This window comes from Bicyclus anynana, chromosome 6, assembly GCF_947172395.1.
Source record: "Bicyclus anynana chromosome 6, ilBicAnyn1.1, whole genome shotgun sequence".
Classification (NCBI taxonomy): domain Eukaryota; kingdom Metazoa; phylum Arthropoda; class Insecta; order Lepidoptera; family Nymphalidae; genus Bicyclus; species Bicyclus anynana.
In genome coordinates, this window is record NC_069088.1 from 16,340,997 (window position 1) to 16,355,372 (window position 14,376).

Consider the following 14,376-nt stretch of genomic DNA (forward strand, 5'->3'; position numbering starts at 1 on the left):
CAAAACTACTACTAACTAGAGAATATACTATGACAAATTTAAAATCCAAGATAGCCGCTACCTCAGGCCAGGCCTTCCTCCGTACCTATAGAATACAGAGGTTGGCCCCGACACACGCATGCTCTAGTGAAAGAAAGTTGACGGAAGGTCTATGGTTACTATGGACTATGGTTTCGCCCACTGCCACATCATCATCAATTTCGTTTCGTTTTCCTATTACATATTCATGCGTTTTTCGAACTATTACGTTCCTGTTCCTGGCTCATATAACTTTGATTCTTCAGATCTCATCACTTCAGATTTAATTGCAGCGTCTTTGAACGTTCCTAAACACTTTCAGATTCCAGTCCACCCAGTCCACCTATGAATCATTTCTGTACTGTGCATATACGCATCGTATAGTTGTTGTAGTATGCACAGAACAGACATCGCTAAAAGCTAACGCTTCTCTTATATCTGTGGTAGTATGAGATGCTATTATATCTTCTTAAGTGAAAAATAAAAACATCAATCAATTTGATTATGATTGTCTCAACCTATTTATTAATCATCTAGCTCTCCACACTTCATCAAATATCACCCCAAAGACCAGCCTTGGTGTCATAGATTTCTTCTTAAAAAATGCCTATTTAGCCGCAGCATATTAGGACGGCATTGGTGGGACTAACTTTTAAAATAGAAAGAAATATATTTCTTACTATTATAGAGGGTTTTGAATGCCCAGAAATGTAACATTAGTATGTAATCATACTTTCTTGTAGACATTGGTGTGGGTACTATTATCATGCAATGCAATAAAACACGTTGTAATCAATCATACAATATGTATTTAATATAAGATACAGTACTTGTGACATGTGGACAAATTATTGTATTTAAAAAATCTTAAAATCACTACATTGAACAAATTACAAGGTCCGAGTTTAACGTAACATTCACTATTATTATGCCCAAATGTGTGATAAATTAATTGAGGTAGATAACCCAGGCGCGTGGGTCAAAAATTATAATTAAAAACTTTCGGATTCCACCATAGAGGGTCCAAGCAAATAAGAAAGATTTAAACATTATACTATATATAATTAAATATCTACAAATTGAATATAAGAAGTGCACACTATTCGGGATACAGGCTCCAAACATTTACAATAAAGGAGAACATTCATAATATAAACGCAACGCACATAGGAAACATGTTGACAGACAACCCGACTACGACCGGCGCCTCACTCCAGGCGCGAAGCAAATTACCTCTGCTATAATACTTAGCAATAAATACTTAACTATTTACACCGCGAGGCCCGAGCGCGTCTCCGCGGGCGGCTATTTGTCTACCATTTTTCTACAATCTCAAGACTAAAAGTCGGCTAACGCCGCCGGCTAGCGGCCGGGCCCCTTTGTACACGCGTCTCTCGCAGCCGTAATGTGGTTCACGCCTCCATGCACGCAAGGAACAACCATACGCAACACGCATCAGTCGGCGTCATCCGAAGAACGCTCTCTCAGCGCACTCCGCACGTTCCCGGACTGAGCGATCTCTTCCGTCGCAACAGGATTCAAATCGTAACCTAAACTAAGACTTATTTTGCTGAGCAAGTCTATATGAAGGCACGCGCCTTTCTACGCGACAAAACGCAATTGTAGCGCTCGACACAATTCTCTATGACTAAGTTTTGTGATCGACGATGTTTTAAGTAAAGGAAAGTACATAATTTAAGCCTTTTCACAGTCAACTATAGTTTTCCCCTTTTTGCTCACCATAACAAGAGCAATCCCATCATTCTTGCATTTTAGTCATATAACCTAAGATATGTACTTAACTTTACTTATTACATCGTCAATTGTGGCAGTGGTAAAAATATACGTATCGTATCGTATTAAAATTTTACTTGCAAGATTCACGTTCACAAAATATTCCTCTGCCTAACGAACGGCTAACCTAACTCTAAGGGCGACATTATCATCGTTAATCCAAAAGTTTCTCAAGTCGATACTTACAAAATCATAGCAAAAATTAAATTTGTACTCAAGCGTAGTATAGGCCTGACTGTTTCTGCTCAAGTAGCAAATTACAATTACTAATGAGCGTTACACAACTTTAGCACACGCGCACGAAATACATGAAAATGGCGTCATTTTAAATATATTTATTGCTTATTCAAGTAAAGGCAAATGTTTACATCAACCCAATATGTGTCCAACACGGTTATGTCTTATAAGTGTTATTTTTATACACAAGTATAGAAAGTAGAATATCTTTCTCTCCTTTGTTTTTCAATCTTTTTTAGTATTTTAGCTATCAATGAGCTATAAAAAGTAATTCATTAGTGTAAGAACTTTTTGTTTAAATTCAATACATAGTTGAAGCCACAGACATAAGAACTTAAGCTACGATCCGTGGTTGAAGCCCTAGAGGTAGAGGCTCAATAAAATACAGGAATGTTTATTATACTAGTACTTTTTATTTTTCAAGTACTCACAAAAATTTGTTGTACTTATTTATTCACCCATAAATATACAAATTTCATTCCACAATATTTCAATAAGAATATTTTATTGCCAGATGGAAATCATCAAAACTGATAAGGCCATCCTTTTGTATCCAAATATTAATTATGTTTCTTTATGTATTTCATATTTTTTATATGACGCACACCGTACACGTAAAGAATAATATTAAGGTCATTTGACCATACAGCGAGCACCGTAAACATAACCGTGTTGGACCAGTTGGGCCGGTACAATGAGGGAAGACTCGCGTCGACGCCACACTCGTGCACCCCGCCGCACACAGACACACAACACAGTTGCACCGCCGATTACATTGAGATCAAATAAGTCCACAAAATTAGTCGGTACACGTTACAATACAAGAGACCTATAATTTTGTCTTTCAGAATTTGGTGTCGAATTTGTCTATTAAATTAATTTACGAGCGAGCCAATTAAACATTATAGAACTAGAGTCTGCGATAGCTAGACATACCTCATTCTAGAAAGGCTTGTCAGCCCATGCTCCTACTATAGATAAGTATGGTAGTTAATTATGGAGTATGGATCATGGTGTCTTCGGAAGGTAACAAGTTTTAAGGGTCCAAATCCTCAATTGTCCAAGTATAAAACACAATTTTGTTACATTTTATACAGGATATTATAAGGAATTATGGTTCTTCATGTTTCTGTGGTACTTCTGGATGTTAGTTGCCGTAGGAGACTAACATTTTTGAAGACCACGAAGTTTTTCGAACGGTTGCCGTGATACTAGTGACTGGTGACCTATTTCTCAAAATAATGCCGAAGATAATATAAAAAAATACGCTTTATACTTGGGATGGGTGAGGATCTGTACCATTGGTACCTTCCAAAGCCACAATATTCCATAGTTCATAATCAGCTACCGCAATTACCTATGGAAATACGGCAAAATCAAAATGCGATATGTCTGGCTGCTGCAGACACAGTCCATTATGGCACTACAATCAGTGCTGTCAAAAAAGAAACATTACATAATTTATTCTAATTGAAATTTAATTTAATAAAAAAAATAATCAGTACATTGGAAGCATTCCAAAAAAGAATCTACAATACGTATAACCTGTTTCAATTTAATTCGAAACAAAAGTAAATATTCACTGCTACATTAAATTATTGCTTTTCAATTTCATTTTTATTAATTAACTTCAACACGTATTTTTTCAGACGTATCAAAAACTTTACGTGACTGTCTCTTCACACTAGCACAGCCACAAACAGACATATGCGTTAGTGTGAAAGGATCCTTACATTTAAATATTTCTGTCATCAATATTAGTAATATATTATTTCGATAAATCCAAAACGTGTAATCGAAAAGCTAGATTATTTTTTAAAAAAATTTTTGATTACCTTACAAATTACCTTACAAATTACATCGAAACAGACCATAAGTAAACACGTTTCCTTCAAACCGCCGACACTCAGGCACCAACTTTACTACTGAAATTTTCCTAAACGCTTCTTTGGGTCCAAACCTACTACGAGCATGTTCAAGACTGCACATTGCCATCTCTCTTCATCCTCTCGTCAGTGATAAGGACAGCCTTACGAGCCTGAACGTGCTCAAGTTACATTTTTCTATTAGAATAGCAACTTTACAATTTCACATGCACGCCAGCGCTGAAAGGGTCATTGACTATTTTTTAATAAACTAAATTTAACAAATTTCATCATGACCACAAAGAATCATCATATTATCTGCTAAAAATGACCTGTCATATTTTTATATGACACTCAATACAAACACATATTTTTATTTATAGTCAACAACCCTAAAGGCCACGTCCAGACTGTCGGACAAATTTGTATCATTAGTCTGAACGAGTCCTAATATTCCAATCTGGCAACCTTTCCTTAAACCTCATCATATCAAAGTACTTTCCTTCCTCCCAATACTTTCTCATTTACATATTACGCTAGAGGGCGCTGTACACTAACAAATGACAACCTACAACAACATACCTGTCCCTAACCTAACCACCTGATAGTACGAGAGCCGGCATGAGGAATATATACCCTCATCTGTTATTTATTTGATACAAGACATAAATAATGATAGAAAAATATTCACATTGACACATTGCACATAGGTCGCCTAGTTAAGTTGCGGGCGGAGAGTATTAAATGATTATAGTTTTTTTAATTCATTCAATCTATACCTTTACTTAATTAATAAAAATCGTACACTAGTTAAAATAATATACCCAACAGAATTTAAAACGTAAAGGTTGCCAGAATTTACACTGCAACCGTGGAGTTGCCAGATATAAACAGTTTATTAATGTTATATAAATACTGTCATCAATATTTAGTCATCTAATACGTCAGTCAAAATTTATCTAGGTGCCTTTGATCTAGTCCATGATTTCATTTAACTAGGTAACCTATTTGCAATGTGTCACCGTGAAAATTATTTATAATTTATTTCTGATCACAAATAAATAACAGATGAGGGTGTATATTTCTGACGCCGGCTCTTAGACCAAGAAGCGAACGTCAACAAGAGACGGCGGCACGCGCCAGACGCAATTCGTCCTAACTTAACACTAGAGGCACTAACTAAAAAATACTAGCGAGATCGCGTGAGCACAGAACACAATATATTGTATAAAGTGGACACTAATACGAACATTTACTAAACCTACACACAAAAAATCTCTATTAATGTTCTTTATTTTTATTGGATCAAGTCATAGTAAAACTCTTGGTTCAAAGCACAAGTACTTTTACATTTTTAATGTGAAGTGAAGCATACGTATAGCATAAAAACACGTATGTCTTAATTTTTAGTCAACAACCATCAAGGCCCCGTCCAGACTGGCGGACATTTCATTATATTTTTAAGTTAAAGTCATTGAAGCATACGTATTTTTGTCGAACAATATACTTGTATATTATTTTGCCTTCGCCGTTTCCGTGTGGCGTTATTAGTAAAGAGAGAATTTTCTTTTGTCTAATATTGTTTTTTAATATTATTACTCAAAACCATAAAATCAGAGCGATTTTATTTTTGATACTATTTGAGTTATTATTCTAGCACAGACTATGCTTAAATAGAAAGGAAAATATTTTATTAAAGACAATTGTATGTTTGGTGTAACTTTGTAATTTTATTCGAATAATTAAGGTCCACGAAATGTTCGTACAAGCGTCCATCATCCACATGTATATTAACCTTAGGGCTAAAAAGGCATCGACGTCTGTATAAGGGCCATCAAAAATGTTAATAAACACCTAAACCGTCTATTTATATAAAAAAATGCTTCGGACCTGTCCGTCAGGAAGACCTGCGTCATATTTTACTATAAAGCGATTCGTCTTATCAAATTCGACAAACATTCATATCCATGAAAGTGGACACGTATTTATGACTAAATGTCTGTCTAAAATCTTTTTCTTTTTAACACTTCAGTAAGTTAGTGCATATATTTAAAATTTTACACCCATTTAAGGATTCGTTTTCTTTTTAAATAAATAATTATGCAAGCAAAACATATTCTCTTTTATGAACACAATGAGTCGAACGTTTGTAATTGAATAAAACCAATTGCTTTATTCTAAATTCAAACAGAAGACCACTCCTAAATATTCCAACCAATGAAAGACAAGATGAAATCATCTTTGCCTGTAATTGGTCGAAAGTACATACTAATATGGATATGGGTGCGGCCTTCCATTTTAAATTCAAATATCATTCTCCAAGACATCCTTGAATAGAATGAAGAAAAAAATATTCTACGTTATTAAATAAGTATGTATAAAATAGAAAATCAATTACTAATATATTACTTTTCCTTCAATTGTCAAGAAATCGTCATAAAATTAAAAAATCATTTCTACAAGCCCTTCAATTAATTTCTTCATTATACCCATACGCAGGAGTGGCACGCACAAACTATTGCGTATACACAAAAGTGACACGCACTTTGAACGTAATTAATTTTGGTTTAATTGCGTATACACCAATGGCGTATAGTCAAGTGGCACACGCTCTGCACCATTACGTAATCGCAACAGCAGTACGCAGTGTTAACTTTTGCGTATGCATAGAATTAGTAGCATATAAACCACTGCGTATACGAAACATGAACCACTACATAAACGTAGGATTAGTAGCAATATGAACCACAGCGTATACGCAAGAATGGTACGCAATATGAACCACTGCGTGTACGCAAAAGTAGTACGCAATATGAACCAGTGGGTATACGCAAGAGTAGTACGCAATATGAACCACTGCGTATACGCAAGAGTAGTACGCAATATGAACCACTGCGTATACGCAAGAGCAATACGCACAGTAAGCGTGGAACTCATTCCCTTTATCCTATATCAGCTAGACTATTCAATAAATTGTATTACACAAAAAACACGGCTACAAACTTCTTGTGCGTGAAAAATAATATCGGTCGATTTTACGAATAACTATTCAAGTATCTTATCACAAATCGTTTATTGCTAAAAGTTATGTTGTCGATGCAAGTTCGTAAATTGCACTTAACAACCAAATACAACTTTAGATGGCAGTGATTTATACACGCCGCATCGTACTTGGATAGATTGGTGTTCGAAAACAGTGGCATTAGATTTTCTTGTTTTTTTAGTATTAATAATTACGCTCATAAAACTAAAACTCTTAATGGGTTTGAAACTAGTCGGGCATTTGACAAATTAACTTTATTTGACTGACTTACAACCCAGTTGAAATCTGAGCTTTTACATCAAGAATTTTATTAGGCCTATCGACATATGACATGAATTAGATATATTGTAACATTTTATAATAAAATATTTTTTTTTAATTTTCGAAACCAATACAAACCAGAGTATGATACGGCTACAAAAACAGACAGCTGTTGATTCCTTCAAAAAACACTTCGGAACATGGGTATAAAACGATTATTAAAAATTGGACTCTAAAACTATCTGCGTTGATATGACTACGCGGTAAACCTGATATAAAGTGAACACTGCTATGGTGTGGGGCTGCCCATAAAATACCTTCTAATTCATCGGATATAACCTCACAACCTGCCAAATTGGTTGCAACCCCTGGTTTGTAAAAATTTGCAGCTACGACATTCTTTCGTACAACAGAGTAGTTTGTAGTCTATTTAACTGGATTGATGTATCAGCTAGTTGCATAGCACTTTGGCATGTTGCCGTCGATCAGTCGCCGTTCATGGGCAGCCCGGATGTGCAATATAGAGGCACTTGGTGATACTCGATCACGCTAAACCGAACAACATCAAAACCCCGCCGGCCCTCGTAAGCGAAAGCCGCTCGACGCAAAAACCTAAGCCCGAAATAAAATCGCGTTTCTAACTATTTAAGACTATACTATTTACAATTGGCAGTGATGCTAAATCGCTGGTCGTCATCTCCTTACGTACTAGCTTACGTCTACTCAGACTGCTCCGTCCGCTACCCTCCGGTGACCCGAAGTGGAATATTAAACTAAATCGCCTAATGTACACGTCGCGCTCGACCCTAACCTTTATACATTTCCGCCTAATTATGTACACATTTGTTCGCCCGGCGCCGACCCCCGGCTCGAGGTACGCATTTCATTCAATATCATTTTATAAAAAGTAAGAATCAGTCTTGTTTTCAATGTTCATTCCTACGGACGCGCCCGCCGGTGAATCAACATCTGTCCCGGAGCGTGCCGCACTAGGCGCCGGCGACGCGTCGTCAGCCGTCGATACGACTTCGTCAATTCCCTAAAATCCGAAATACCCCCGTCTAAAACGGTCGCTCCCTGAAAATAAAATAACGGAACCAAAAATCCACAGCGTTAAATCTGATACAACGTCGACAAATCGCGAGGACAGTGCGGCACGCTCCCGAATACCTCTCAATTATCGTCCGCACGGCCAGAACGAGTTCCCGCCGTACCGTCTCCCCATTTTCCGTTTCTTAGCTCCGCTGACTTCGACCTTCTCGCTTCTGTCGTCCTCCCTGAACTCCATCGGCATGTTGGTGGCGTTGCAGCTGTAGGTCTCCTTCTTCTTCTGCTGCGCGATGAGGTTGTTCAGGAGTCTGGAGGAGGTGCACTGGCGCGTGGGCAGCAGCCGCACCGGCTGCGACGTCACCACGGGCGCCTTCCTCGTGGGCGGCGGGGACGGAGTCTTGCGGTACGAGCTGCAGAACTGGTCGTACAGCAACACCTTCGAGTGCGCGGGAAGTTGGGAAATCTCCACTCTCTTCACTCGTTTCACTTCTTCTTCGGGAACCCACTCGTCGTCGATTCTGGAATATTAAATTCACATTTTAACACGTGTATAGTGTTTCGCCACACAGAATGTGACTGCAAAAACACGGTACTGTGAAACTCCGCACCATCTGTTCAGAAATTAAAAACACGGTTGATATCAAAATTATTTCTTTTCAACTTCGATCGTGGGAGTGTGTTTGCAGTTCAATAGGTTGCAACGCCCATGGAATACAATTCATTATCATCTATGGCGGAAGTACGAGGGAAAGGAATGAGGTCATGCCAGCTAATGCTAATTAGAAAACAAAAATGAAATGATAGATACAAGCTTGATAGATACAACGACATACTGTTAAAGTGTCTACGCACTTGTTCAAAACTAATTTGATTTATAATTTAGATTACTGGGCAGGCAACGCTTTGAATTGCTAGCAATAGCCTTTTTCTGGATCCTATCGTTAAAACCCAACTCATAACACAGAACTCTAGCGCTTTGTCATTTGAATTTTGTAAATGAAACTGTTTCAAAATACATGATTAAAGGAACAATAATAAAAGCATTTCTGAAATTGTTTTGTTTTACAACCCCTTCACATTGTCTCTAGTTTAGGACAGTTGTTTGGACCAAATTGTGGTTTGGTCATATATTTATTTATTATTTTGATCAAAGATTATTAAATAGCAAACAAATCGCCTGGTTCTCTGATACACATAAGTTGGACTTTAAATGAAAACATATTTTTGGACATATGTTGTTATACTAAAGTTTTGGTTTGTTTAAATTTCAATTCAGTTAAATTGTAAATGGTTTAAAAAGTTCAGTTTAAATTGCCAATTTATAAATGCTAGCAACTCATCCAAATAAATTGCTTCTGTGTGGCCTAGATATCTTCGACTTACTTAATAATTGAAGCTTGTTCCATGAATAAAGAGAATAAAGCTTAGTGCTATATTTTATGGTATAAAGCCATTAACTGAATTCAGCCCATAAAAGCAACACAAGTATTTAAGGATCAGTTGCATACCACTTATTTCAAATGGAAAATGTTCCTTCAACTCATATTTGCCAATACCGATGCCTATAAAAATAAAGTTAAATACTAAGAAACTTCTGAATTTTGAGTAAATGAACAATATTTTATAAAAAAAGAGATGCACATGATCCCTAGAGTCAATGAAGCAAAATGAATTATTATTGATTAAATTATAAAATTATATAGAACCCATTGCACAGACTTAGATTTGAAATTGTATTGATTTGGCAAAGGATATCCAAATAATTTTTAGATCTGTGCATTTGATTCCCTAGGGAGAAACAATAAACTTATTATGGCATAGGTGGAAAAAAGCTAAATACTAATGATAAATGCCTTTTTTTTGATACTCGTTAGCAATCTAGCCTGAAGGGCAGCAATAATTTACTTGTAAAGTTTGGAGAATGTGCTCACCTAAAAAATTCACAATAAGTACTACCATATCTTGTTAGCTCGAATTCATAATAACTCTTGCAGTTAGCTCGACTTAAAATGGCATATTACATTACATCCTGGTGTGATTGTATTACTTCTTTTAATGGTTCCTGGACATGTATTTAAAAATGAATTGAATAAGCATTAAAATCTATGGTAGTGTGCATATTTTCAATCCTTTATATTAAATTAACACAGCAACTACTACTAACATTTAGAGAAATTGAGAAAAATATATAAAATTTGATGATCTTCTACTCTGTATGTGGATGCATAAAAATAATGATTGCTCAGATGAAGTCTAAAAGATACAAAAGCAAAAAGTGGTCCGCTAAAACAGTATCTGCCCCACCTTGCCAGTTTACCTGTTTTAATCAAACATATCTAACACAGTTGGAATCCCGCGCTGCAAATTTCATATGTTAATAAGTTTCAAATAGATAAAATGTTTCAAGTCGTTGCATTAGTTAACAGCGGCAATTTTTTTTTTTAATATTTGCCATATTTTTAATAATATGACCAATATTCCCATGCCCCTCCAACTAATCGGGAAAGACTGTGCTAGGAGTGGGTACGACAATAGACCAACGGGGTGAGGATTGAACCACCACCCTTCGGTGATGAATCCAACCGCCGAGCTATTGAGGCTTTACTGGTGCTTCGTGTCAGTTATGTACTACGTTTTGCTGTAATTTAGACAATCTTGACAAATAATATAATTGGCGTGTTTAAATTTGTCTTAATTGCGTTAAATTGTTTCTTGTTGGTAGTTGAGGTCTTTTTTTTGTCATTGGTATTATAGTAAAAATTAAATGTTGAAAACCAGAATTGAAAAAGTAATAGATTTTTAAATTGCTATTCAAACTCTATAACTCTTCAGGGCCATTTATAAGAATATCGATCGTCTTTATCCTTCGGACTCCTGGTATTTTTGAATTTTTAGATGTAAATAAAAAAATTAAATCGGTCTGTCTGTAGTGACTCTATCTATTTATAATAGTAAATTTATAATAGTCACATCATTACATACCAATTTCTTACAAAAAAGCAATAATCATCATCAACAAATTAATGTAAACAATATGTTTATTGTACAAAACACAAACTCGTGACCAATAAATAATAATTTTTATATCCATAGTACTAACAAATCTTTATATTATAAACTGTAATTAGTTTTAATACTACTTACTGCAAATAGGCAATAACTGTTATGTATGTAGGAGTATGTTTTATGTAGGCGTACGATGATAACTTGTCAAGTCATTAATTAATTACTTTATTGATTAATTGTAATTACGTGAGAAACCTGTCTAAGAGTTCATCATCACGAGTTAATAAGCCAAGTGGAAAACAGTCAACGTACACCTAACCTAACTTTGATTTATCTTTAATGAAAAAAATTAATAATTAATTTATTTTAATCTTTTCCTCAAAACTTATTGAAATATGTTTTTGCACATGTATTCTATGGTTTACCAAACGGACCACACTCCCATTATAAAAGATGGAAACTATTGTTGGTTTTACATTACTCCTCTCATTCGCTATGCTTACCTGAAATAATTAATGACATTGAATAACAATATATATTCATAAGATTTAATTTATAATTCAAACTTATTCAAAATAATAATTAATACACACTTAAAAGAATATACTATTCTACTTTTATAAATCCAGCTTAACTAAATCTAAAAATTGCAAGAGAAGATTTTCTTTAACTGTTTAATATCTGTAAACCGATTTTGATAATAGTCCTAGAAACTTTACGATTTGGATATGAAACATTGAAACAAAGCTCTATTCTTATTTTAAAAAGAAAAATATAAAACATTTATTCCGAGTTGCGATAAAACTATTTAGATTTTTCCAACACTTTTAATAAGATTGTACTCATAGCATATCCACCTAGAAATTATGAAGACTTTTCATCTGACTTCGTCGAATTACGTCAAATTCTTTATCTGATATAAATATATAACTCGTGCGCATTAACTTGATACCTGGCTCCAAAACACAACCATACAAAGTACAAACATTATTCGAATATCGAACCAGGTGTCAAGTTAATCCTACAAAGTACAAGCATTATGCGAACCAGGTGTCAAGTTAATCCGCACGCGCTGTACCTAACTCTGGCAAAGGAAAGCGTAACTAGTTCCTTCAGTCGCATCTTAACTGTCTTATAGAATAGGGAAAAGTAAACGTTTACTACTGACTTGTTGCTTAAGTGGCGTCTAACTACCACATAGCCGCCATAGCATGCCTTAAAGGGGCCCTGTATCAAAATTAGTTGAGGGGCATAATTAAGGTAACTGCTCGGTTAAAATAAACATGACAGTACTTATCCTATCTAGGATACTTTGTCATTTTTTAAGTGAAAACTCTGCAGTTTTTTTATGATTCTTTTCCCCGGGAACACAAGATTAAGTGAGATTGTGGATCACATTTTACTAATTTTTGCTTTCTCACGTCAGGTGCCCCTGTATCATTGATATTGCTGATACAAAGGCAGCTACGCCCCTGCTACCACATAAGGTAAGTATCCCCGCATATGGGGACCACACCACAGCCACAAAACTTTTTTCTGACCACTTTTCTGTAGTTTTTATATCGAATTGCCGGTGATACTGATGCCGGTGGCCGCCACACGCTACAGCACGCCGCTTCTAGCTTTAAATGGCGGCGTTTATGGTTTTGGCGTGACTCTTGTATGCGAAGACACTTAACCTATGTGATAGTTAAGAGGCCACAAGCAACAAATCAGCAGTAAACCTTCACACAACTGACACCTGAAGGATCTAGTCACGCTTTCATTTCGTCAAATACGGGTGAGACCAAACGAGTAATGTTGCGAGTTGTCAGTCGCGTAATTTCTGCTGCATTTGGTATCATTTACGGCGTCGCAAAATGAGTCGTGTTCCGACTTACACTCGAATTTCTGCGACCGAAATTTCGTGACAACTCACAAAATTACGCTCGTTTGGCCTCGCCCTTAACGTTGACTACCTAAAGGCGTGTCCAAACATAGCGCGGGAGCAACACGCGGCAATCGCGAGACACAGCCCTGCCGTGCCGACAATACGTGTGAGTATTACAAATTAAATTTATAGTTGAGTGTAGCAAGCCCCAAGTTTATTTTTATACAAACTGCGTCTATAGCATCAATGTTTCGTAGTATGAAAAATTTTTAATTTATAGTTGTGTGTAGTGTAAGGACACAGAATATATTTATCTGTTTTAAATTTGTTTTTTGATAAGTGAGTTTACCTACAAAAAAATGACAAGACAATTTTGTTCGTGACTTTGGGTGCAATACAAATCCAAAGGTCTAATAGCCGCGCCATGTGTGGACTCGCGTCCGTCGCGTCAGTCGCGCTGTGTCTACGACTACGACAGGGACACTCACACGTGCGGCGGGTAGTAGGTGAGCAGCGTCTCGCGGCGCGCGTCGGCCGCGTTGTAGCGCGAGGCGGCGACGGCGGCGTGCAGCGTGAGCGTGTGCCGGCCCGGCGGCTCGCGCAGCGGACAGCCGCCGCCCAGCCGCCAGCGCGTGCAGCGCGACAGGCGCCACGCGAGCCCCTCCATCATGCCCGTGTCGAAGAAATCGAACATGCGCGCTGGAACACGGAATTATTACATAATTAGCACCAACAAAGTAAATAGTATAGACTGCATGTACGTTTCATAAAAATGGCGCACGAAAATTATGCCCAATGCTGATTTTAGCCTAACCGTTCAACAGTTGCTTTTTGACGTTCAGAAAGACAGGTTGTGTCACAGCGCTCCTTGAAGAAAATGCCGAGTTCTATTTAAAAAAAATGCCTAAATAACATGCGAAAAAAAAGGCAAATGGAATTACGTATCACACGTTAGTATATGCTATATTTTATACAAATACAATGTTATTTTATACAAAACAGCACGCTATGGAAAATTCAACAAGGCACTCAAAATATCCAACAACGGGAGGGCTGTTATTTATAAATTTTTATTAATAAGCATTGTTGAATATTAAAAAAAAAATAATAATCCTAAATTGATGTTCCTACTAGGAAGAACGATGATATCAAGGGAGCTGGAGGTATGCAGTTTAAGGCGGCACCGTACAAATTAGATAAAAACGGTAGTTTTGGTTTAGTCGATTTAGGAG

At 36.5% G+C, this 14,376-nt stretch overlaps 1 protein-coding gene across 4 annotated transcripts in view; it reads right to left on the reverse strand.

Annotated features, from left to right (window-relative positions):
- Positions 1–804: 804 nt before the first annotated feature.
- The window catches only part of LOC112046764 (zinc finger protein jing homolog), a 201,555-nt gene continuing 187,983 nt past the window's right edge, over positions 805–14,376 (reverse strand). For 3 of the 4 annotated variants that reach the window (XM_024083540.2, XM_024083550.2, XM_052882064.1), the window contains exons 5-6: positions 13,633–13,843; positions 805–8,786 (exon numbers count right to left, since the gene is read on the reverse strand). In XM_024083540.2, coding sequence (XP_023939308.2) covers positions 8,396–8,786; positions 13,633–13,843 — 602 coding nt within the window. In that variant the 3' untranslated portion in view covers positions 805–8,395. Of the gene's footprint in view, positions 8,787–9,409; positions 11,778–13,632; positions 13,844–14,376 lie in introns of those variants that run through there. The other variant, XM_024083559.2, reaches the window with a different exon arrangement.